General features: G+C 35.0%; 1 protein-coding gene across 8 annotated transcripts in view; it reads left to right on the top strand.

The window, feature by feature from the left end:
• DZIP3 (DAZ interacting zinc finger protein 3) overlaps positions 1 to 26,615 on the top strand; it is a 99,509-nt gene that overhangs the window by 39,351 nt on the left and 33,543 nt on the right. For 6 of the 8 annotated variants that reach the window (XM_040484429.1, XM_040484433.1, XM_040484428.1 and 3 more), the window contains 11 exons: positions 1,061 to 1,153; positions 1,933 to 1,985; positions 10,780 to 10,856; positions 12,514 to 13,131; positions 15,182 to 15,214; positions 16,081 to 16,250; positions 17,056 to 17,100; positions 21,744 to 21,769; positions 24,238 to 24,403; positions 25,808 to 25,903; positions 26,068 to 26,195. In XM_040484429.1, the coding sequence (XP_040340363.1) occupies positions 1,061 to 1,153; positions 1,933 to 1,985; positions 10,780 to 10,856; positions 12,514 to 13,131; positions 15,182 to 15,214; positions 16,081 to 16,250; positions 17,056 to 17,100; positions 21,744 to 21,769; positions 24,238 to 24,403; positions 25,808 to 25,903; positions 26,068 to 26,195 (1,505 nt within the window). The remainder of the gene's footprint in view (positions 1 to 1,060; positions 1,154 to 1,932; positions 1,986 to 10,779; positions 10,857 to 12,513; positions 13,132 to 15,181; positions 15,215 to 16,080; positions 16,251 to 17,055; positions 17,101 to 21,743; positions 21,770 to 24,237; positions 24,404 to 25,807; positions 25,904 to 26,067; positions 26,196 to 26,615) is intronic. The other 2 variants (XM_040484434.1, XM_040484435.1) reach the window with 2 other exon arrangements.

The raw sequence follows: 26,615 nt of genomic DNA on the forward strand, positions 1-26,615 counted from the left end.
GGTCTGTACTGTTTCATTCTAGAGTGTCTATATTGTGCAAACAGCAGAAAACCCCTTATAAAGGAATTGTGGTATAGTAGAAAGAATATTGTATATGGTGTTGAGTGATCTGGGTTCATGTGCAGATTGAGCCACTACTATTTTTTTTTCATTAGGCTGGTGATTTAACGACTCTCAGACTCAGTTTTCTAAACCATTTGAAGTGAGAATAGTAATACCTACCTCTTAAGATTGTTGTGAGGATTGACAGATAAAAAAAATATGAACTTGCATTGTACACTAAACATCATTGTATGAAGTTTTATGCTTATTTATTTATTTATTTAAAGCAACATGTGAATAATTTTCACCTTCTTTGATTGTTAGGGCAATCAATATAGCTCAACTTCAAGAAAGAGAAGTAAAAGAACACTAAGTAACTTAACCAAGGGAAATAGAAAGGTCAGAGCCAGAGAAAGGACTCAACATTTTTATTCCTTTCCCTGGAATCCTCATATATCTGATAAAAATTCAGTATTCCTTTTTATACTTGTTTAATCAGTACATTTTACTTGAAGTTGCTTTCCCTGTGGGGCAGCAAATACATTTTAGGCTGTAATATAGCTGCTTGAAGATTTTGAAGTAGAAATGATGAGAGAGAAAAGTGTGATCATGCATTTTAAATAGGAAATCAATTAATACACAAATTGGACTATCTTTATTTTTTTAAAGTTTTTATTTATTTGAGAGAGAGAGACAGTGTGAGTGGGAGAGGGGCAGAGATGGAGAGGGAATCCCACCCTGCACTGTCAGCATGGAACCTGATGTGGGGCTCGAACCCATGAACCATGAGATCAAGCCCTGAGCAGATACCAAAAGCCAGATGCCCAACCTACTAAGCCACCCACGTGCCCTATGGACTCTCTTTAAACAGCTAACTCTCCAGTGTTTGTTCACATCTTTTATCATCTAGCAACATCTGCATTGAACTTTAATCAATTTTGTACATTAGTGATTTTTTAAATTTTTATTTGTATTTTTTCTGTTAATAATTTATTGTTTTTTCTATTGATAACTTTAGAGTTTTAGTGGGAGAAAATGTTTGAAGGAAGGATGTACAGGTGACATGGTAAGGATGCTACAATGTGATGTACCTGGAATTGTTAAAATTTTGGTAAGTATCTTTTTTCTTATTTTTCTTCCCTTCACTGAAATGATATTTTTTACTGCAAACAGACTTGGGAATCATAATAGTATTCTAGTCATATTTTTTCTTTTGATGATGACAAGCTCCCTGACCTTTCTATTGCTTTGATTTCTCCAAAGCAATAGATTTGGACCTTAAGAACAACAAAAATATTTAAAAATAAAGATGCACACAGGGGGAGGGAGGGAGGGAAACAAAGCAGGCAATGACTGTACCAAGAGGGAAAGTCTGTCATAAATCAAAGATGATAATCTAATTCTGTGCCACCTAAAATTAAAATAATTTTAGACTTTCTGAACTTTTTTTAGTTTGTAAACATTTTCCCATGAAAATATCTGTAGAACATCACATATTGTTCCTATTACATACAACGTAGTCAAATTGTATCTACTTAATTTTTTCTAATTAAGGAAGTGTCTTGTCACATCTTCAGTTTATAAGCTAATGGACCAAAATGATAAATATGTATTATTTCTTTTTTTGCATATATATTTTTGTGTGTTTTAGATTTGGCATTTAAATCCTATACTGATATAAAGTTGGACTGCCTTTTAAGATCCACTCGTTTGTTGTTTGATTAGGATTGCGTATGGTTCACCTTGTTACTTCTGTTTTACTTGTTTTAAAGTCTGTTTAGCTTCATTCTCATTGTCTTTTTTCAAATGGTAAGGCTAAGAAGTAACATTAAAGAATTTTGAAAATTGAACTACTTTAGGGCTATTTTTTTCTTTTTCCATCACTTGCAGTTTGAAGTTGTGAGAAAGGATGAATATATAACCATTGAAAATTTAGGAGCAAGGTAAGCTTGAAATAAATTCTTCTTTTTCCTGAGCATGTACATATTTTTCAGTTGCTGCTTTTTTTCTATTTCTGTCCATTGTTGGAGCTCCATTAAGTTTGTGTGTTAATTTCTTTTTTGGAGCTCTATTAAGTTTAAAAGAGTATTAGTTGTATGAAAAAAATTGAATTTGATTGACATTTGTCTTCTCCTCTCTCCCTATGCTGTAGACAATTAAATTCTAAAGCAAGTAAGGGTTAATTATGTGAATGCTTTTCCTCTAGGTATAAAGATAATCTTTTCCTGAAAACAAAACATATTTTTCTTAAAGTCATTTAAATTAAGTTGTTATGATGTAAAAACTTTCTCCTAGCTTTCAAAACTTATCCAGGCCTCCAAGCTTGCTGGAATGATTAGAATCATCTTATTTCTTGGATGAGAAAACTGTAATGCAGAGGAAGATCTAGTGTTAGTTGGGAACTCATAGAGGTAGAGAGCATTATTGCTATTAAAATTAGAAATTTCGATAGAAAAAGTTCTCCTAATTCATTGATTCTGTTTTCTTCTGTTGAAAGTGTAAACGTCTACCGTTTTTCAGACTACTAGGAATATGGCATTGATATCTAAGGCATCAGTTTTCCTTTATAAGATAATGAAACCCAAGTCTTTATCTCTGGCATAGGTTCCACTCCTAAAATTAGATCTATCCACTGGCATACTAAATAGCTCCACTTTTAGTGTTATTTTTTAATTTTTTTTTAAAGTTTATTTTGAGAGAAAGAGAGGGGAGAGAGAATCCCAAGCAGGCTCCACACTGCCAGCGTGAATGAAGCCTGATGCGGGACTCACACTCACAAACTGTGAGATCATGACCTGAACCAAAATCAAGAATCAGATGCTTGAGCGACTAAGCCACCCAGGCACCCTCAAAAAGCTCCACTTTTATTTCCAGAAATAACTGTAGTTCAGCATGTCCATAACTGGACTTAGAATCTTCCTTCCCAGCACTGCTCTGTAATTTTTAAGTCCTTCAATTCAGCTTCTTAAAAATATTGTAAATGCATGGGGCGCCTGGGTGGCGCAGTCGGTTAAGCGTCCGACTTCAGCCAGGTCACGATCTCGCGGTCCGCGAGTTCGAGCCCCGCGTCGGGCTCTGGGCTGATGGCTCAGAGCCTGGAGCCTGTTTCCGATTCTGTGCCTCCCTCTCTCTCTCTGCCCCTCCCCCGTTCATGCTCTGTCTCTCTCTGTCCCAAAAATAAATAAATGTTGAAAAAAAAAATTAAAAAAAAAAAATATTGTAAATGCCTCCTTACTTCCACCCCTACATTTGCACTAAACTAAATAACATTATTATTTCTCACTTGGAATTCTGAAACGGCTTCTAAACTGGTCTTTTTGTCCCTAGCCTTACCTTCCTTCAGTCGGTTGTTTACATAGCCATCAAGAATACTTATCAAAAATGAAAATTGAACTGTACCACTTCTCTGTTTAAAATTAATCTTTCAGAGGCTTCTCATTGCTCTTAATTTAGTTCGGACTTCTTAGGTTGACTTTTCAGACACTTCGTCCCTGCTGCACTCACTAGTGTCATTTCTTGTCATTCTTTTCTTAGTGTATATGCACCAAGTATACCGAGCTTCTTTTAGTTCTTGAGTATACCATCTATTTTACCTTCAGGCCTTGCTTGGAATACTCTACTCCTTTGGTTTTGCCTGGTTAAAAGTTTTGGAAAGACATTAGACATTAGGTGTTTCTATCACGTGTTCCCTTTACTTCTATCAAAAAATTTAATATTGACCCTTGAACAGCATAGGGGCTAGAAGTACCAACCCCACCCCCACAGTCAGCCAAAAATTTTCATGTAACTTTTGACTCCCCCAAAACTTAACAGGCTACTAAGAGCCTGTTTTTGACTGGAAGACTTACTGATAGCTTAAATAGGCAATTAACACATATTTTGTATATGTTTTATATACTGAATTGACTGGATTTAAAAAAAAGTTACAGAGCAGTATATTGAAATTTCTAAGCTAGAGAAAAGAAAATGTTATTAAGAAAATCGTAAGAAAGAGAAAAGACTTTTACAGTACTGCATTGTATGAAAAAGATCCATGTAGAAGTTTGAACCCATGTTCAATTCAAAGGTCAACTCTATGTACTAAGTTTTATTATACTTTCTTGTCTGTCTTCTCCATTTGACTATAACCTCACTGAAGGCAAGAACTTTATCTTGCTTACTAGCATATTTCTAGTGCATAGCGTAATGGCACATGGGTACCTGACATAGCTGGTACCCAATGAATACATGACAGATGTAGAGGTTCCGAATTCCGTTATTCTGCAATAGGTAATATACTTTTGTTTTGACAGTCAATTAACTTGTATATGGACTGTGAACTCTTTTTGGGGGGAGGCAGGTAGTGGTTCCAGTCTCCATTGAGTTCTTTTGCCTTCACCTGAGCTGCTTTGAGTCTGTTCCAAACATGTGGTTCAGCAGTCAGAGGTGTGGGCAGAAATATTTGGGGATCTCTTTCTCTTCTGGGATTCCCCCACTCTCTTCAATAGCCATGGTTCCCTGGCTTCAATTTTCTGGTTCCTACAGCCTAGGAGACTTGTTTTCTGCCAGGGTATAGTTAGCCCCAGGTTAAAAGCTCTAGGATTGGTGAATTTACTAACATTTCACCCAGCCCTTACCTCCTCTCCTCTGAGCACGTACTCTCTCAGCAGAGTTGGTCTTTTACTTCTACTATCCAGTGCCACAAGGAGTACTTTTTGTAATTTGCCCAGGTTTTTTTAGTTGTTATCTGTGGGAGAATCCTCTGGTAACTTGATCACAATACCAAAATTGGAAGAGCTACTTTATGGAGTTTTACGAATGAATAACAGAATCATTCTTTTTTAAACTTTAAAATGTTTTATGGTTATTAAAGTATAAGGAAAGGCTCACAAAATATAAATGCAGAGTTTAAGGAATATTATAAAGCAAACACTCTCATAGCCCTACACAAGATGGGATTTTGCCCGTACTCCAGAAGCACTCACTTGGGCCCTCTCTCCCTGACTCCTCATCTTCTCCCTAGGTAACCTATCCTGACCTTCACAGTAATCATTTCCTTGCTCTTTTTTATGAAAGTGCCAATTATAAATGCATTTCTAAACACTGAAGTTCTTTCTTTTAGGTCAGTTTTTTCAAGCTGTAGTTTATATACAGTTAAATCCACTCTTTAGAACTATACATTTAAATGAGTTTCTTTGTATACATTTGGGTAACCACTACCATGATCAAGATACAGAATATTTTTATCTTCCCAAAAAGTTCCCCCCCAAATCTCTTTTGTAGTCATTCCCCTTGCCCAACCTCTAGACGCTGGTAACCACTCATGTGATTTCTGTCCTGATGGTACTGCTTTTTACTGACTGTCCTTTAATAGGGAAGCCTTTTGCATTTGAACTTTTTCACTTAGCATAATGTTTTTGAGATTCATCCATGTTATTGCATGTATCACTAGTTTTTTTTTTATTAAAATGTTTATTTATTTTTATTTTTTATTTTTTTTTCAACGTTTATTTATTTTTGGGACAGAGAGAGACAGAGCATGAACGGGGGAGGGGCAGAGAGAGAGGGAGACACAGAATCGGAAACAGGCTCCAGGTTCTGAGCCATCAGCCCAGAGCCTGACACGGGGCTCGAACTCACGGACCGCGAGATCGTGACCTGGCTGAAGTCGGACGCTTAACCGACTGCGCCACCCAGGCGCCCCTGTTTATTCATTTTTGAGAGAGAGAGAACGAATGAATGAACGAACCAGAGAGGGGCAGAGAGAGAGGGAGACACAGAGTTCAAAGTAGGTTCCAGGCTCTGAGCTGTCAGCACAGAGCCCAACACAGGGCTCAAACCCACAAACCATGAGATCATGACTGAGCTAAAGACGGACACTTAACTGACTGAGCCACCCAGGTACCCCAACACTAGTTTATTTTTTGTTTATTGCTAAGTAGTCTTCCATTGTATAAGTGTACCACAACTTATTTATTCATTCAACAGTTGAGGACATTTGAGTTGTTTCTGGCTTGGGCTATTATGATTAAAGCTACTACAAATTTCACTTACATACTTTTTGTATAGACGTATGCTTTCCTTTCTCTTGTGTAAATTCCTAGGAGCAAGAGTGATGAGTCTTATGGTATATGTTTAATATTATAAAATACTGCCAAATGGTTTTCAAAGTAGCTATACATTTTCATTCTCACCAACAGTGGAGGAGAGTTCTAGTTTCTCTGCAGGTGTCTAATAGTATATTGTGGTTTTAATTTGCATTTGCCTAATGACTAATGAAGTTGAATATCTTTCCACATGTTTATACATGTGTTATTTCACCTGTATATCCTCTTTGATGAATTGTCTATTCTAATTTTTTGCCCATTTTTACATTGGATTGTTTATCTTTGAGTTATAAAATTTCTTTGTGTATTCCAGGTACAAATTACCTAATATGTATTTTTGAAATATTTTATCCCAGGCCATGACTTGCCTTTTTATTTTCTAAAAGGTATCTTTCAAAAATTAAAAATTAATTAATTTCAGTGAAGTCTTAACATTTCTTTTATGCTTAATGCTTTCTGTGTTTTAAGAAAATTTTTTCTGCCCCAAAATCACAAAGATTTTCTCCTGTATTTTTTCTAACAGTTTTTTAATAAAACTAAAAACAGTTTTATATTTAGATTTATAATCCACTTCTTTTTTAAAAATTTATTCATTTTTGAGAGGTGGGGAGGGGCAGAGAGTGAGGGAGAGAGAGAAGCTCTGTGCTGTCAGCTAGGAGCCTGACATAGGGCTTGAACTCACAAACTGTGAGCTAAAATCAAGAGTTGGACACTTATCCAACTGAGCCACCCAGGTGCCCCGGATTTATAATCCATTTCAAGTTAATTTTTGCATGTGGTATGACATAAGGGTCAAGGTTCACTCTGTCCCATCCATATCTATCTGTCTATCTAAAATCTATAGACTATATATAGTCATTTTTGTATTCCATTCATTTGTATATTTGTCCATTTAACAATACCATACTGTCTTCAATACTATAGCTTTTTATTATCTTTTGAAATTAGGTGGTGTGATTTCAACTTTATTCTTATTTTTCGAAACTACTTTTTTCTGTTCTAGATCCTTTGCTGTTCTTTATTAAAGCTAAGAAACATCTTATAATGTTTGCAAACTTTTTGCTGGGATTATGATTGGGATTATGTTGAATCTGTAGCCCAGTTTGGGGATGATTTGTGTCTTAACAGTATTGAGGCTTCCTATCCATGAATGTGGAGTGTAATTACATTTAATTATAACTTCTTTGATGTCTCACAGGAATGTTTGTAGTTTTCTGTGTATTTTTTTTATGCTGTTGCAAATAATACTTTTGAAATTTTAACTTCTAGTTATTTGTATTATGTGGAATTGGTTTGTATATATTGGACATGTATCCTGTGACTTGGTATTTAATAATTCTAATATCATCTTATAGATTCTTTGAGGCTTTCAACAGATGATCATGTCATTTGTGGCTAAAAACAACTCTATTTCTTTTTTCCAGTTTATATACTTTTTGCTTATTTCTCTTACTGCACTGGCTAGGTCCTCTGGTACAATGTTAAATACAAGTGGTGAGAGTAGACATCGTTGCCTTTTCTAGATCTTAGGGAGAAGACTTCAGTTTTTCTCCATTTAGTGTGTTGTTAGCTATCAACTGTAGTTGCCCTTTTTCTGGTTGAATAAATTCTTTTGTTTTCCTAGTTCTCTTAAATTTTTTTTATCATGAATGAGTATTGAATTAGTGCTTCTCTGCATGCATTGAGATGATCATATGGTTTTCTTCTTATTCTTTAATCTGTTAATATGCTGAATACATTAATGTATTTTCACATGCTGAATCAGCCTTATTTTCCTGGGGTAAAGAATAGTTGTTTGTGATCTATTTATTTTTTTCTATATTGCTGCTATTTTTCTTAGCTTTTAAAAGATATAACTGACATAGAACATTGTATAAGTTTAAGGTATAGAAAGTGATGATTTGATTTATGTATGTATTATAAAAAGATTCCCACAGTAAGGTTAATTAACTGTATGAGGTGATGAATATGTTAACTTTTTTCTTGTGTGTGTGTGATAAGAACTTTGAAGATGTTTCTTAGCAACTTTCGAGTATACAAAAAATATTACCTGTAGTCACCATGCTCTACACTGGAATTTGACCCCTTATTCATTTTCCCCACACCCTTATCCTTGGCAACCACCATTCCACTTTCTGTTTTTGTGAGTTTGGGGTTTTTTAGCTCCTACATTTATGTGGGATCATACAGTATTTGTCTTTCTCCGTCTGGCTTACTTCACTTAGTATAATGCTCTCCAGTTTCACCCATGTGGTCACAAATGGCAGGATTTCCTTTTTTTTATGGCTAAATAGTGTTCTAGTGCATGCGTGTGTGTGTGTGTGTGTGTGTGTGTGTGTGTGTATAAAAATCATATTTTGTTTATCCATGCATCTACTTATAGACATTTAGTTGTTTTCATGTCCTGGCTATTGTAAATAATACTGCAGTGAACATGGACATGTAGATATCTCTTCAAGATAGAGATTTCATATCCTGTGGGTATACAGTATATACCCAAAAGTGGGGTTGCTGGATTAATTGTATTTTTAATTTTTTAAAATTAATTTATTAATTTATTTTAATGTTTATTTTTTGAGAGAAAGACAAAGTGCAAGCAGGGGAGGGGCAGAGAGAGAGGGAGACACAGAATCCGAAGCAGGCTCCAGGCACCGAGCTGTCAGCACAGAGTCTGATGTGGGGCTTGAACCCACAAACTGTGAGATCATGACCTGAGCCCAAGTTGGACACTGACTGAGCCACCTACGCGCCCCATTTAATGTTTATTTTTGAGAGAGAGAAAGAGAGAAGGAGGGAGGGGGGGAAGGAGCATGCTCAGGCGGGGGAGGGGCAGACAGAGAGGGAGAGAGAGAATCCCAAGCAGGCTCCAGGCTCTGTGCATGTGGAGCTGGAACTCATGAAAGAGATCATGACCTGAGCCAAAGTAGGATGCTCAACTGTCTGAGCCACCAGGGTGCCCCTACTTTTAATTTTTTGAGGAACCTCCATACTGTTTCTCCTAGTGGCTGTATCACTTTGCATTCCCACCAGCAGTGCACAGGGTTCCTTTTTCACTATATCTGGCCAACACTTATTGTGTTTTCGGTAACAGACAATCTAACAAGTGTGAAATGATCTCTCATTGTAGTTTTGATTTGCATTTTCTGGATGATTACTAACATTAGCATCTTTTCATGTACCTATTAGTCATTTTGTGTCTTCTTTGGATTAATATTTGCATGGTATATATATTTTTGCATCTTTTTACCTCAACCTATATATGTCTGTATTTAAAGAGAGTTTCTTATGGACAGCATAGGTCTTGCTTCTTTATATCCAACCTGACAATGCCTATCTTTTAAATTTGGGTGTTTATTCCATATAAATTTGCTGTAGTTCTTGACATGGCCAGATTTAAATCTACCATCTTCCTGGTTGTTTTCAGTTTTTCCCATCTGTTCCATGTGTTTTATTTCCTGGGTTTGTTCTTTCTGTCTTTCTGTCTTTCACCCTCTCTCTCTCATGATTGCTCTAAGACTTACAATATATGTTTTTAACTTGTCAAAGTTCATTTTCCAATACTATACTATTGTATGTATAGTATAGGTATTGTATGAACCTTACAATAATGTTTCCATATCATTCCACCTTTGTGCATTTTGTCATATTTTACTTCTGGATATAAATTCCATAATATATTGTTATTTATAAGTATAGTTCAATTTTTTTCTGTTTACACTGGTAGAAATACAGGTTATTTCTGAATTCTGACCATAACAACAGTGCTATGATGAAATGCCTGGATGTGTCCCCAGATGTATATGTACAGAACGTTTCCCAGAATATATCCCTAGGAATAGAATGAGTAGGCCATCTGACCATATCTTCAGCTTTTCTAGATTTTGCTGAATTGTTTCCCACAGTGGTTTTACCTGGTTACACTCCCACCAGCAGTATAGAATATTTTTTATTCAGTATCTTTGCCAGTACTTCATATTGTTAGAGTTTAAAATGTTTCCATTGTAGTGTATGGTGGGCAGTGTTTTGGTGCTGGAGACAAAACACCTCTAACAACCTCCAACACCTCAATCTCTGTCCTCATTAAACTTAAAACATTCGGTTGGTATTGCCCCATTTTTGTTTTATTTTGTTTTCTGTGGGAGAGTTTATCTCAGTGCCAAGTCTCAAGTTTTTCATGACAACATTAGTGTTTAGTCTGTTTAATAAATTTTGCTACTTTTACCCCTCATTTTTTTTGGTTATTTGTATTGCTGTTATGCTAATTTCTTTGTTGCCTTTTTTTAAAAATCACTAGTCCTTACATGAGTTTTCTTCTTGGATTAGTGATTGATAAGATCTTATGTTGGAGGAAGGTCTGGGGGGAGTTATAGTTTTGCTGGTTTTTTACAATATTTCTGTTGCCACACAGCTTTTTTTTTTTTTTTTTAGTATGAGATTTAGCAGTTCTATTTGTCTGGTAACTCCAACAAAATTGACAGTGTGGGGTTATCCTTGTTGGTGGGTTTTGTTTGTTCATTCCCTTTTTTCCTTTGCTTTTAAATTTTTCCCAAAGGAGGAGGAGAGGACAATATTCACTTACTTAGCCATGCTGATATCAGAAATCTTAAGTAACTTTGGTATTAATTGTAACTTAAGTTTTTTCTACTTGCAGTTATAAAAAGTTGATGTCTCTGAAAATTACTGATACTGATATAAGACCGAAGATCAGTTTAAAATTTAGTGCAAAAGGTACTGTTTTATTCTTATATGTCTCCTCTTGAAAAGTATATTAAAAGTTTTGACTTGCTCTGTACAGTATCATACCACTGACAACCATGTGTTTATGTTTGTCATTCACTGGGCTTATGTTTACACTAAGTAAGCATCACTTGGCATGGGCTGAAATTCATGGACGGAAAGATCAGCAGGTGTATGGGTCTTACATTACCTTGGCATCATAGAGAAGTTTGCTGGGTCTGGTGTATAACTGTTGACTACACAGTGAGATTGGACTCCAGCAGGTGTTCCCTACCAAACCCTCCTCTCTTGTTGCATTCCCTGTTAATAGAGCGAAATGGAAGGCATGACAATTTGGGACTCAAGGCCAAGTAGTCTAAACTTAAGTGCCAGCTGTTTAGGAATGCCAGCTGGTCAGCAATGCCACTTAGAGGCTTTTAGGGCTCATAGGCCCATGGAAGAATAGTTTGATATCAGTCCTTGCTAGAGGGAATGAGTGTCCTTGATCCCAGCCAGCTTCTTACTAGGCTACCCAGAGAAAGTTCCCTGGGTCATTTGCTTTGTAACCTTGCTTGCTTCCATGGTATATGTCAAGTATATCAAACAAGAATATTAGTTTCTAAATTTCTTGAAACACAGAATCGTGAAGGATAAAATAATAAAGCTACATTTTATGATAAATACATATTTTGATATTCATACAAAGAGTATACCATCGTATATCAAGTTCTTACTACTTTAAATTCACCTCAGTCTACTTTCCTCCTTTGGAAGTGCTATTAAACCAGAAAAATCTCAAATAGTTCATTCTCATGCCTTACTCCATTTCATTGATGAATTATCTACTTAATCATTAATTTATCTTTTGAGAGGATAAGAATATCATCATCAGGCCAGTGTGTCTTAAACTTTAATGTATATTCAAATCATCTGTTATACATTGTTAAAATGTAGGTGCCAATTCAGTAGCTCTGGGTGGGGTGGAGGGAGGTGGTTGCTAAGATTCTGTCTTTCTAACAGGCTCCCGTGGGGATGTCACTGCTGGTCTGTGGATTACACTGGGATATCAAGGCATTAGATCACTTTATGTTTTTTGATATAGTTCTGTATTGTCTGATATGGTTGCCACTAGCCATATGCAGCTATTTAAATTAATAAAACTTGGATATAATTTCAAATTCAGTTCATTTGTTAGAAAAGCAGCATTTCCAGTCTTCAGTGGCTAGTAGGCACTACAAATCTAAAACATTTTTATCACAGAAAGTTCTACTGGGCAGTGCTGATTAAAATAAAGTTGCCTGAATAAAATATAATTAAACACTGGCAGTTACCATTCTTGAAAGTCTTCAGAATTTCCAAAGGCCTAAAGTTTTATGCCATTTGGTTGCCAAAGTCATTTACTTGAACAAAACCCTGGATGGTTGAAAGGCTTCTGTGGTGATTAGTCTTTGTGATTACTTTTGCTTGGGAACATATTGTTTTTGTTGGGATTTTTTTGATAGCTAGAAGCAGCATGCTTATTGAGCACTGGCTGTGGCAAAGCACTATACTGTATTTCATTGTTTTGGAATCATCCCTGTCCTACAGGAGCTTAGGATGTAATGAGACAGACCACATAGAAAAAAAGCATTAATGTGGAATGTTTTGACTTCTCAAAATTCATTTTCAGATGAAATGCCTATCTTCAAACTTGATTATAATTATTTCTATCATCTGCTTCATATAATTATCATTTCTGGTACTGACATTGTCCGGCAAATATTTGATGAGGCTATGCCACCCCCTCTTTTGAAAAAAGAACTTCTTATACACAAGAATGTGCTGGAACCCTACTACAACCATCTTTGGACCAATCACCCTTTGGGTGGAGCATGGCATCTGCTTTATCCCCCGAACAAGGAGCTACCACAGTCCAAACAGTTTGACTTATATCTCCTATTAGCTCTCATAAAACATTTGAATGTATTCCCTGCACCCAAAAAAGGCTGGAATATGGAACCACCATCTTCTGATCTCTCTAAGTCTGCCGACATCTTGAGGCTGTGCAAACACAGGGATATCCTCCTTAGTGAGATTTTGATGAATGGTCTCACTGAGTCACAATTCAATTCAATTTGGAAAAAAGTTTCAGATATTCTTCTGCGTCTTGGGATGAAGCAAGAGGATATTGACAAAGTGAAGGAGAATCCCATTGAGAATATCTCCCTTGATTACCATCAGCTGTCCATCTACCTAGGCATACCAGTACCAGAAATCATCCAGAGGATGTTATCCTGCTATCAACAAGGTACAAAATAATTATTTACTTCAGCTGGTAAACCTTCACTAAATGTCTGCCATGTGCCAGACACAGTGCTAAGGGCAGGAGATTCAGTGAGCTCACATCTTGGGAGGATAGACTCATCAAGAAGCTACTAAAAATTATAGTACTAGAGATGTTCCAGAATACCATGGGAGATCCTACCCTGAGAGTCCAAAAAAGCTTTCTGGAGAGTGTAATATTTAAGGAATTCTTAAATGGCATGTAAAAGTTAGCCCAGTGAAGAAGATGGAGAAGGACGTTTCAGAAGGAAACAAGAACAAAGGTATAGAAACATAAAAATATATTGTAATACAGGGAACTAAAAAGTTTGGCCTTACTGAGATCAAAATAGGGGAGAGGTAACAAAGAGAATACATTCAAGAGGATTTCCCTGGCCATGTTGAGGAGTTTTTGTTTTCAGAAAGGAATTGTTGAAGATTTTTAACTAAAGGAGTTTTATCACTACTATAAAATTAAGGATGCCTAAAACCATGAAATACAGGTACTGTATGTTTCAAGTATGGCCTTCTAGATAACATGGGTATATGTTTTCTCCTCCTTTCCAGCAGAACCATGACAATTAATTGAAAAATTTGGCAACTATTCATTGGCCATGCCCATGAGTAATTTAAAAAATCAGGTAATGTCTAAGGTCAGCAGTAGCCATTGTCCAAATGTCCATGAAGGACATTGTCTCTTCATATGGGAAAGACTTCAGACCTCCTCTCCCACATTCCTGGATAGTTTCTCAGTTGTCATCATGGGGAGTGGAGTTCAAGGCATGTCAGCATCACTGAAACCTTTACTTTGCTATCCCGGGTGACTTTTCCTGGTCCCAAGTTATTAGACGTACTACCTAGTGAGCAACTGATGACCACACTGATGCTTTGTAAGCATACAACTTATCAGGGTTCTTGTAATTGTTGAGCTACTATTGTTGATAATTGCTAGGCCTCAATAACATTCCTTTTACTAAGGTCCTGGGATACTGTCATGTTTTCCTGCTTAACCTTTAAGAGCCTTCTCTGAGTGTAAGAGGAGAGAATGCTGACTTCGATAATATGAGAAAGTCATGCAAGAACCCTTGACTTAAAAGAAGAGGCTTTTTTTTACATTTACTTTATGAATACTTTATTGTTTATTCATTTATTTATTTATTGAGAGAGCATGAGCAGGGGAGGGGGAAAAGAGGGAGGGAGAGAGGGAGAATCGCAAGCAAGCTCCACTCCCAGTGCAGAGCCTGATTCGGAGCTTGATCTCACAACCACGAGATCATGACCTGAGCCAAAATCAAGAGTCAGAGACTTAACTGTGCCACGTAGGCTCCTCACTTCATTAAGATTTGTATTAACAAATGAGAATAAAGGTAATATTTGGGAAATATTTAAGCACTAAATAAATTCAAAGCATTTCAAGCAATTCCCACTCAGACCCAAAAGCTTTGGTCCCTAATTTAATAGAGGCTTTCCTATCATCTTCTCTTTCCTAGTAGTTATTACAGTTGTTGTTTTCATTTGTTTAATATCCATTGTTCTCACTGAATCACTGTGAAGGTTCTTATTTCTTCACCATTCAATATCTAGAGCTTAATACAACCTTATGCATTGTACATGCTTAATAAATATTAATGGACAAGGGAGAGGGAGGGCTGATCAGGATAATTCATATTGCTAAAACATCCTGACACTTTCAATGGAGGTTTGCTTTATAATTGACTATTGTTACTTTATGACCTTAGATTTTTAAAATTTTAAGAATCTTCTGCTTGTTTTAAAGTGCTTATATTCTAGGCATTATCTATTATGAACTACCAAAGTTTTGTTTTCTTTGCCTAAACATGAATTTATAAACTTTATGTTATAATTTAAAGATTATGCCTTGTTTAAACTAGATTTATGAGTGAAACTGGTTGTTTTTACAGTTATAAAAGTAATTGGTACAATGTAAAAATCTTCTAACTTTTCTTAGTCCCAGTCAGATATTTGTTGGTTCTATTTCCAATTGTACATCTAAATTTTTTCTTTATGTATCATAGGAATTGCTCTGCAGTCAATAACGGGCAGTCAACGTAAGTATGTTTAGAAACAAATTGCCTTGGTGACCTTTCAACTTGGAATAGCTAAGGGATACTTATAGGAATTTTACTTGGTCAGATAACTATATGATAAACTATTATTTGTTACAAGCTTGGAAAATCATGTGACCAAACTACTACTGGTCAGCTGAATGTAGTATGAGCCTTTTTCCTCCGCTTTGGTCTTAATGCATGTCTCCAAGATTTACCCGAGCATAGTTAACTTTTGACACACTGGACACTTCAACAGGCAAAAATGCCTGCCTGCTTGCTCTACCTGCTCATATATGCTACTCTTCAGCTTATGTAGCTTTTATCTAATTAACTATCCACTGTTAGGCTGTATACTTTTTGCCAGGTGGTGAGTTGCTAATTTTTTTAATTTCCATTTTTGTGCTGTGGTTCTTTAAATGCAATTCGTATTCTGCGATTAAAATTATACTTTAGAAAACAACACCATGGGTTTTGTTTGAAGTAAAATTATACTTAAACAATAAAAATATTTAAGTTAAAAATAAAAAAAGATATCCGTATCCTAAAATTTTACTAGGTAAAGTATTAATAGGGTCAATGTCAGGATCCTCAAAAGACTTAGTATTTAGAATCAACTTAAGTTGTACAATAAATATCTAAAATTTAGAGTCTACTTAACATAACAGTAAAGTATCTTAGCATTTGGGTTTGTACTGATTGGTTCTAGGCTAGTATCAGTACCTATTTGGTCACTGATAAATGGGCATTTCATTTTCACCTAGTAATTAAAGAGAATAAGATGTCTTTCTGTTCCCGGGATGGTGTTTTTTAGTGATATGAGGGTAAAACTAAATGCGTCCTGATTTGGAGTGTTTTTTAACATTTAGGTATTGAAATAGAAGAGTTACAGAATGAGGAAGAAGAACTAAGTCCACCTCTCATGGAGTACAATATAAATGTGAAATCAAACCCTGAAATACAGTTAGCAGAAATGAATAAAGATGGAGCATCGATACCCAGTGAATCTTCAACAGAATCTACTAAGGATCTCCAGGAAGTATAACCTCTCATTAATATTTAAATTAAAAGAACTTAATCAGGGCTTTTACTTTGTTACATGTGCTGTATTTACAGCATCCTAGACAATCTTAGTTTACATTTATCAGTGTTCACACAGAGTTTGAATTGGAATGGTTCTTTCTCCAGTACTTCTTCCAAAAATCTTTCCTGCCTTAACCTTTATTTTGTCAGCATTTACCAAACACTTATGTGTCAGACACTATGCTAGATTTCTGAATGTTTCTTTATCCTGAGTGATGGCAATAGAAGTGGGAAGTTAGTAGAAAGTAGAAGAAAACATAATGGGGAAAGAAGAGAGAAAAGAGAAAAACGTGATATTTCAGTGTCATTTGCATGGGAGTAAAATTAAAGTCCTGCAGGGTGTAATCTCTGTATTTCTTTAATGTTAATTTTATATGGTCACTAAATTACTCCTGGGCTTAATTTTTCATCTTATGGACTTGAATGTGTTGATTTTTTGAAAGTCCCTCCCTTCCTCCTTTGTTGCTCATGCATGCACGCACATGTGCAAGTGAGGATCTGTGAGCTTTTTTCTGTAGCCTCCTCATTGATATTATGTTATTCCTTTAGAGATCGATGATCTCTCAAGAGCAGAAGACTGAGATTAAAATAAGAGTGAAACTGAAAATAGTTTTCTATAGAATCTAGAATAATGAGAATAATAGAATAATAATCTATAATATTAGAAGATGAAAGATTTCAGTGGTTAGAGGAAATATATTTTGCAAAATAACTTGTGTGATTTGAATTGCATATTAATTAAATTATTTATTTCTTGTCAGGTTAAGAGTAAACCAAAGAAAAAGAAAAAGACTAAGAATAAAAAGGTAAGTGACTGTATTAGCATTATAATAGAGAGATGTCTGATTATGAACACTTAGGTTTACATATGGATTCGCTGTTAGAACTTAGTTCAAGTGGGTATATAGCATAAATGACTTGTAAATGTCAATAGCTTAGGGGTGCCTGGGTGGCTCAATCAGTTAAGTGTCCGACTCTTGATTTCAGCTCAGGTCATGATCTCATGGTTCATGGGTTCCAGCCCCGCATTGGGCTCTGTGCTGATAGTGCGGAGCCTACTTGGGATTCTCTCTCTCTCCTCCTTTCTCTGTTCTTCCCCGGCTTGTGCTGTCTTTCTAAATAGATTATAAATATAAATATAAATATAAATATAAATATAAATATAAATATGAAATATATAAATAAACTTAAAAAAAATAAATGTCAATAGCTTATTGAATATGTGGTTATATATTGGTAGATCCTGAATGATTTAAGCTCCTAGTATGTCCTGCTTCACTTCCCTAAATCATAATTATACATTTAAATATACAAATAAGAAACTGAGTTACTTGGAAATTTCATTAATTTCTGCATACCACTCTCATTTAAAAAATGCCTACTCAGTCTTTTATAAAAAGCTTCTCATCATATTTCCAGTGATATATTCAGAAACATTTTTCAAAGCCTTTAGAAATGTTGATTTTCTTCCTGATATCCAAAATTCTGCCAACAGTGCAATAATGTACAAAAATGGTACAAATGCAAGAAGCTTCCTTCATGCTTTGTCTTTGCTTTTTGCCAGTTACAAATGAACAACTTACTGTTACTATCTATGGCGGAGTTTTAGCAAAAAGTCTCTTAATTGCTTGGAAAATTACAAAGGAAAGTTGAGTCTTTTTTAGTTTTGTTTTGTTTTTTTTAATTTTTTTTAACTAAGACTATATTTGTAGGGCAATTTTTGTTGTTGTTCAGAGCAAAATTGAGGGGAAGGTAAAGATTTTCCATATATCTCTGACCCCCACATATGAATAACCTCCTGCATTATCAACATCCCCCATCAGAGTGGTACATTTGTTACAATTGATGGAACTACACTGACACATCATAATCACCCAACGTTCATACTAATGTTTTAATTCACTCTTGATGTTTGTAGATTCCTATGGATTTGGACTCAAGAGTTTTTTGTTTGTTTCTTGGTTGGTTTTTTTCCTTTAAATCAACCATACAACTAACTACTATGCTATGCAAACTTTATGGTAAAAAAGAAAAAAAAAAAAGTGTTGTTTTTCTGGCCTGAAACATACACTTAAAATCTAGGTATATTCTGTAGATTATGTTATAAATTAATGCAATGAGAATATTTAACCAACTATACAATCTGGTAAGTCAATGTTATTTATTGGAAGTATACACAAATTTTAGTCATAAATGAAATTTAACACAAGGTAAATTTACAAAATGCTTAGGTGAAGAACAGAATACAGATTATTTATGCTGTAATCAATAAAATATCAATATAATTTTCATGTTTATCATAATCATTTATTATAATTTATAATTTCACTCAAAAGTTATTTTGAAAATTAAGATATGTTTTTAAAAGACATGGAGAAGACTTACTACTGGTCAGTTCTTATATAATAAAACACAGACTGATCTATTAGTTTAACTGATACTTTTTAATTCTTACCAAAACATTAGATCCCAGGTCTAATACTACAGAAAGCTGGGCAAGTAAATCTGCAACTGTCAGACTATAACTCTTGGTTCCAAAGGTACGTAGTTTGTCTCTTACAACAAATTAAAATAGGATTGTTCAGATTTTCAATTCTAGTTAAATGGAAAACCCAACTTTTATGTCAAATTGAAATGAAACAGGTAATAAACACAATGGAAAATAAATGTAAACACGACTCAAAAATTCATATGCTAATAATATTAAAAATGTCTTCTTAGGGGTGCCTGGGTGGCTCAGTCGGTTAAGCGTCCGACTTCGGCTCAGGTCATGGTCTCACGGTCCGTGAGTTCAAGCCCCACATCAGGCTCTGTGCTGACAGCTCAGAGCCTGGAGCCTGTTTCAGATTCTGTGTCTCCCTCTCACTCTGACCCTCCCCCATTCATGCTCTGTCTCTCTCCGTCTCAAAAACAACTAAACATTAAAAAAATTAAAAAATAAAATAAAAATGTCTTATTAAATGTCAAGAAGTTTTTTGTTATTGTTTATAACAACCTAAGTTTTAAAAAAATTTTTAATGCTTATTTATTTTTGAGAGAGAGGGAGAACATGAGTGGGGGAGGGGCAGGGGGGAGAGAGAGAGAGAGAGAGAGAGAGAGAGAGGCAGAGAGAGGCATAGAATCAGAAGCAGGCTCCGGGCTCTGAGCTGTCACCACAGAGCCCAATGCGGGGCTTGAACTCATGAAGTGTGAGATCATGACCTGAGCCAAAATCAGCCATTTAACCAACTAAGCCACCTAGGCACCCGACCTAAGTTTTTTCTAATTTGTTTTTTTAGAAGAAGTTGAGATACTTTGAAAATAAGATAATTTTATGAAGATAAGATGTGAACATTAGAAGAGAGATCTCTCTTTTATCTAAATTTTAAAGTATGGGACCTAAAAATGCTGAAATTTTTGCATATGACTATTTCATATATAGTAGTCCTATTAATATACTTCATTATTATTGATACAAAGAATTGTCTAGTTATAGTGTAAGCAACCAGTTGTCTAGCTAAGTCCATCACATCCTCCAATGAGTTTTCCTCATGAAAAATTTAGCATACAAAAAATTATCTTGTGTTATACAGAATAACAACAAAGTTTCTATGAATGAAATTGTGTCCTCTGTTAATTATTTGTCTTGTAATATCTCTACCTAACATTAGCTGAAGTCCTGAAAAGATCTTTCAGGGACTCTGGAAGAATATGATGAAAAAGAAATATTTGTATAGCAAATAGAGGAGACAGTACAGATAACTTCTAACCAGTATATATAGAGACATTGTAGTTACTTTTTCTTCAGTTAGGAATTTAGTATTTAGCTTCTAATATATCCAAATTATAAATAACTCTTGGGAGTTAATTAGCTCCTCCTTCCCACTCCTACCTCCCACCCAGGGGAATTAAGGGTTAAGAATAGAAAAGGGAGGTAAAGCAGATGGCAGAAGAATAGAAGGCTTTGTGATGATGCCTTGGGGAAGGAAGGAAACATGGCAGGAAATAAATCTAGCCCTTCAAATTGGATGTGCTGTCTATAGCAGGGAAGTTGCTGAGATGCATGTAAAACAGGCTGCTGCATGTGTTGACAAAAAGTTGTCATGGGAAGAAGTAAAAAGAAGTTTCAGAAACTATGCAGCTACACTAGATGTTCATTATGAACAACCAAATAAATGTCTTTCAGTTCAGCTATTCAGGTATACTGGAACCAAGGTAGGAGTTGATAATTCTAAATTGTAGAATCAAATTGGCACAGGACATCGATCAGATGCTGAAATGCAAAATTCTCTTAGTTTATAGGCAATAAAGCAGAACAAATTTGTAAATACATCATGGAATCTATGGGGAAGGAGATCCAAAAGTTTCTTGTAAACAAGAGGTGGTGGTAGAAGTTAATACTGTAATTTATATAAAAGTAATTAATACTGTTAATAGGGCAATATAGAAGAGCGATTAATACTATTAATATGTGTTGAGTGTCATTGATATTACCTTTATCTACTATGTAGCTTTTATAGTTTTACTTTAATGAACATAAAATTTAGGGTTTTTTAACATTTCCTTCCAATTGTGATCTCCTTGACACTTCCTTTTCTATAAGATTTCTTAATATATCAATCTGCTTTTACCTTGTATGTAGATTTTCAAGAACTCTTATAGTTAGTATAGTATTCCATAAAGGAGAATTATACATGTCCTGTCCCAAGATTACCAGTAGGTACAAACTCAACCCCAATATTTACTTTCAATATCTGAATCAGTGATTTTTAAGTTATTTCATGATTCAATGGTAGGTTACAAAATCAATGTAGCAGGTCACAACTACCATTTTATAAAATAGAATTAGAGTAAAAAAAGTTTCAGAGTTCATTATGTATTGTCTTAGTTTGGGCTGCTATAACAAACTACCATAGACTGGGTGCTTTAAGCAAGAAACATTTTTCACATGTTTGAAGTCTGGGAAGTCAAAGATAAAGGTGTCAACAGATTCGGTGTCTGGTGAGGGCCCTCTTAGTTTGCAGATGGCTAACTTCTTACTGTGTCATCACAGCAAGTAGAGAGAGAGAGAGCACACAGAAGAGCAAGAGATCTAGCTCTCTGGTCTCTTCTTAAAAGGGCACCGATTCTATCATGAGGACTTCATAGCATCATCTAAACCTAATTACTTTCCTAATTAATTTCCCCCTTAATTGGGGGTTAGGGTTTCTGCGTATGAATTTGGGAGAAGCATAAACTTGCAGTCTATAACATATATAATCTGGGTAAAGATTATTTAGTGTGACTTCAGTTTCAGTTTTATATTCATGGATAAAGATCTCTGAATAAGTGCATTTACATCATGATGTAAAATATATTTCTTATTTTGGTTGTGGTCAAAAAAGGTTGAGAAACACCTAAATGCAGTCACATCACTGTGCTGTACTGGCATAGTTGATATAGATTACTAATTCTTGATGTTGTTTTTCAGAATAAGGAATCAAAAGAAGAACAAGTGTAAGTATTTATTTAATTTTTAAATTTTTCCTAGTATTCTCAAAGTGTGTTTTGCCAGTATGACACAGCCTTGCCTTGGGAAATGTTCTGAAAGAAGAAAGTACAGTTACTTTTCTTTTTTTTTTTTTTTTTTAATTTTTTTTTTCAACGTTTATTTATTTTTGGGACAGAGAGAGACAGAGCATGAACGGGGGAGGGGCAGAGAGAGAGGGAGACACAGAATCGGAAACAGGCTCCAGGCTCTGAGCCATCAGCCCAGAGCCCGACGCGGGGCTCGAACTCACGGACCGCGAGATCGTGACCTGGCTGAAGTCGGACGCTTAACCGACTGCGCCACCCAGGCGCCCCCAGTTACTTTTCTTAATAACTTGTCACTTAAGAGTAACAAAAAGTTAAGTTATCATTTACTTTGGGAGAATAGAATCTCTCACCATTTTTCTGTAAGGCTACTCAAAAGTCAAAGACTAATTTGCATCCAGCATAAAATCTTCTACAATATAGTCTAGATTGTGGTTAGTCAAATCTAAATTTAAGTAAAAATTAACCTTAGAGAACAGATCAGTGTTTGTCCTAATGACCTCTTTCCAAAAAGTTTGTTTTGTTTTCGTTTGTTTAATTAACGCATAGGTGGTGGTGGTTTTTAATTCCAGTTGTTTACCGTGAATTTTGAACCTACTGGAAACCTTTTAATGTCTAAAGATCACTGTGTTATACAACTATGTGACTGATGACAGTGCAGTAGTGGATGGAAGTAAGGGAGATAGTAATGAAGAGGCTCATTATACCCAACAGAAAGTTTAATTGAAAGTTGGTAACTTTGGAGAACTCACTGTGGGGACATAAATTATTAAGATATCTTTAAAATGGTAGCAAGAACATATTTTAACTTGAAAGTCATCACTTGTAGTTGATATTTTCTCATTGATAATGGATGTGATCTACTTGCTAATAGTTCATCATCCAAGGATGAATATTCACTTTCTCTGTCAGTGAGTTGAGCCACTAGAGTGGTTTTTTGTTCTACTTTTTTCAAACCATGTCTAGAAGCCATAAAAATAACTTACTAAAGAATCATACAGTGCTATCAATCATTTTGCTTATTTTACCTATAGTGTAGACACAAACTGAATGATCATCAGATCACCCAGGGAGCTTTGTTTTTGTATGAGAATTTTCACATATACACAAAAGTAAAAATAATATATCACGTTAATATATGTACCTAATCATCCCGGTTCAACAATTACACTGTTTTTCCACATTTGCTTCACTTTTTTCCCTTAACATTTTGTTCTTTGTTGGTGTTTTCAGTCCCAAATATCATGTAATTTTACCTCTACATGCTTCAGTTTGCATCTCTTACTGTAAGAACATTTTCCTATATTATTACAGTGTCATTATTAAACTTTAAACATTTAGGAATAATCTTCTATAGCTTTTCAAAAATACAGATTCATCTATGTATTTACAGTTGTCAGGATACCTGGAAAAATATAATTTTAAAAAGCTCTTCAGGTAATTTGGAAAATTGGGTTTGGGAACCAGTGGTCTACACAAGCATTTGATTTCATTGAACTTTCCAAAATGTTTGAGTCATTCTAGAATACCTCAGTGATACCTAATGAGTGTTTTATAGTGTTTTACAAGTTACTCTACAAGCATGAGATGCCATATTGTTTTCTAGGTCTCTGTGGCCTAAAAGAAGTAACAACGTATCCTAGAGTTACCGATTTTCTGTTCACTAATCACGTCATTTATATTGTGTTATAAGTAAAAGTACTATTTCTTGTTACCATTTAATGAGATTGGGAAGGAAATTTATAGCCACTCACTACACCAAGTTGAAAGGATAGTAGCATGCATTTACATTTTAGACATAGGTATAAAAATGAGTTAATTATCATTGCACTTACAGTATTTTCATTCTTTTTTTTTAGTGGTTTCTAGTTACTGAAATCCATGTTACCACTACAGTTTTTTTTTTAAGTCCTGTTACCAAAGAATCTCCATTTTTAAATCTACTTTATGTTGATATTTGCAGCCCACTATTTAAATGTACACTGGACCTAAGCAATGAAATTGATTAAACCAACCTACTTTTCAAGAATGCTGTGATGATAAAATAATATAGCAGATGTAGAAATGCTTGTCAGTATTTCCCAAAGTATTGTTTCCCAAAGTAACTGATGTTAATAATTATAATTTGAAATATGAACTCTATGGTCTCATAATTCTTGAAAACACTAGGATGAACCGAATAGGTACCTTGAGTGCTGTCTTATATATGATAAATAAATTCATTATGAATCATCAAGAGAAATACACAGTATAAGCATGGTCTAAACTTGCTTTGGCCATGAGCCCTCCTTTCTCATGAGACTAATATAATATTAATTAGGGAAACAATGGCTTAGATGAGAAACACTATACACCATTCTAAAATATTACATTGATTGTCATCACTGTAGCCCAAATATGGTAGGAAAGGAAGAGCCATTGAAGAAAGAGCAAGCACATCTACACCCAGTCAGTAGATTTATGAAAGATGATGCAAGTGATATTCAAGAGGATTCTGCAACAGAAGACAAGTTCTATAGTCTGGATGAATTACATATTCTGGACATGATAGAGCAGGTAAGCCTGACTGGAGAGGGTACAGACCTGCCTTCCTTTTTCTAGAAACCATCGCTAACCACTGTTAGCCTAGTGTTTTATGCTGTGCTTGTGAGGGGCAATAAAAAACAAGAAGGGAGGGTCAGAGGGATAGAGGGAAAAAGAGCCTTAGGAGCTGAAACTTTTCACTTTGGCTCTGAAACCATTTCCTGGATTTAACTATTGGGCAGTGTTGATTATAAATGCATTCCTTGCAAAAAAAAAACTTGGATTAATATTCATGAGAAAAATAGTTTTGTTTAATAAAAGGTACTTGCATTTTTAAAAAATTAAACTGGTTATAGACATGAAATGTCTACAAAAATATTAACATACAACAGGTTTTTCCCCCCTCTGGTTCCTTTCCTTGTAGCAGTCACTGCTGGGAATGACCTTCCTATATATGAAGGTACATGTGAACATGATTTAAGTGCTCAGCAGAACACTAAATCCGACAAAGCAAAAGACAGATTTTTTTTAGTCACTTGATTTAAATGAGAATTCTATACTAAGGTAATTTTATAACCTGTTCCATAGTACATAGGAATATTGATTGTCTAAGGGTACGGTTAGTAAAAATGATTCTCTGACTGATAGTACAACATTCATATAATTGTCATTATCTTCTTTTTACCATTGCAATTAGAATATTAGGATATTAGTATATTTTATTTGAAATGACATATTCTTAGCTTTGGATGTCAGACTAAAGTTTAAATATGAGACCTTTGGTTTTCATTCAGTAGCTATGAGAACTCCAAAATAGAATAAAAATGTCACACACATTTTGGAAAATGTTAATGCCCTCATATATTCAAAAAAACATTTAGCACATGCTTTTTGTCAGAGCTATGCTAAGACATTGTTCCTGTGATTGTAGTGTTTACAATCTGGTGGATAAGTTGAATATTGAGCTAAGGTAGTACTGAGTAATAATTAAGTGTTTGGAAATAAAGACTGCCTGAGTTGGAATTCAGGCTTCTCTACTTTCTGTGTAACCTTGGATGAGGTACTTCACAGTTTTATCATCTCTAAAATGGGAGTAAGTGTCTACCTCAGATAAACTTTACAACAATAAAAGTTACCAAAAAGTTCCCAAAAGTAACCAAAAAGTTACCAAAAAAAAAAAAAAAAAAAACCTTAAAAATATGGTAAGCATGCAGATAATGTTATCCACTAGTAGCAGCAGTAGACGCATACCTGTGGTACTATTTAGTGAATGCTGTAATTGGGGAGAGGTGGGTTTATCTGAACTAATCACAGAAGTGATGTTTGTATTGGGACATAAGCATGAGTAGGAGTTAGATGGCAACTTTAAATCTCCTTTAAAGTCTTAGAGCTCTTTTTAGAGGAAAATAAGGCATGTGTATTCCATTTGCTCATTAGGGCTCAACCAGCAAAGTAACCACAGAATATGGAGAAACTGAGAAGGAGAAGCTTGCTCGGCAAAGGCAGCTTTATAAATTGCATTATCAGTGTGAAGTAAGTACTTTTGCCATTATATCTGAAGCAAGTCAGAGGTAGTTCAGTTGTTCATTTCAATGGTAGTTTCTTTTTTTTTTTAAAGAACACATTTTCTTTTTTCTTTCAATATCTGGTGATTTGAACAGAATTAACTATGAAATAATAATTTTCATTTTCATCAGGATTTCAAAAGACAGTTGAAAACAGTGACTTTTCGGTGGCAAGAAAACCAAATGCAGATTAAGAAGAAAGACAAAATCATTTCATCTCTTAACCAACAAGTGGCTTTTGGAATCAATAAGGTTTCCAAGTAAGTGCAAATCTGTTGTTCACAGGTAATTCTGGATTTGCTCCGTAATGAATGCCATCTTTAAAAGATAATCCTTGTGTAGCCACTAGGTGGCATTGTGACTACACATTAAGAATAGCTGACTACAGGTCTGTACTTGCTTAAAAACCAACTATATATTTGTCTTGCCAGCTGCATTGAAAAATAAGCAACGGCTCACTCTGTATATCAAGCTTTACATGTATTGGCTGAACAAGTGTAATTATAATAGAATTACATGAGAAAGATAATTAACTTTCAGATCATGATTCTAATTTGTAAAAATATGACCAATGATTTGCTGTTTCTTTAGAGCATATGATGAATACATTCCTCAAAGACACTGTGAAATCACTTGAATCCTTTTTTATATTGGTCTCTCAGAGTTTTTGTGTTCCAAGA

Source organism: Herpailurus yagouaroundi, unplaced genomic scaffold (assembly GCF_014898765.1).
Source record: "Herpailurus yagouaroundi ecotype Mexico unplaced genomic scaffold, PumYag 162, whole genome shotgun sequence".
In the NCBI taxonomy this organism is placed as follows: domain Eukaryota; kingdom Metazoa; phylum Chordata; class Mammalia; order Carnivora; family Felidae; genus Herpailurus; species Herpailurus yagouaroundi.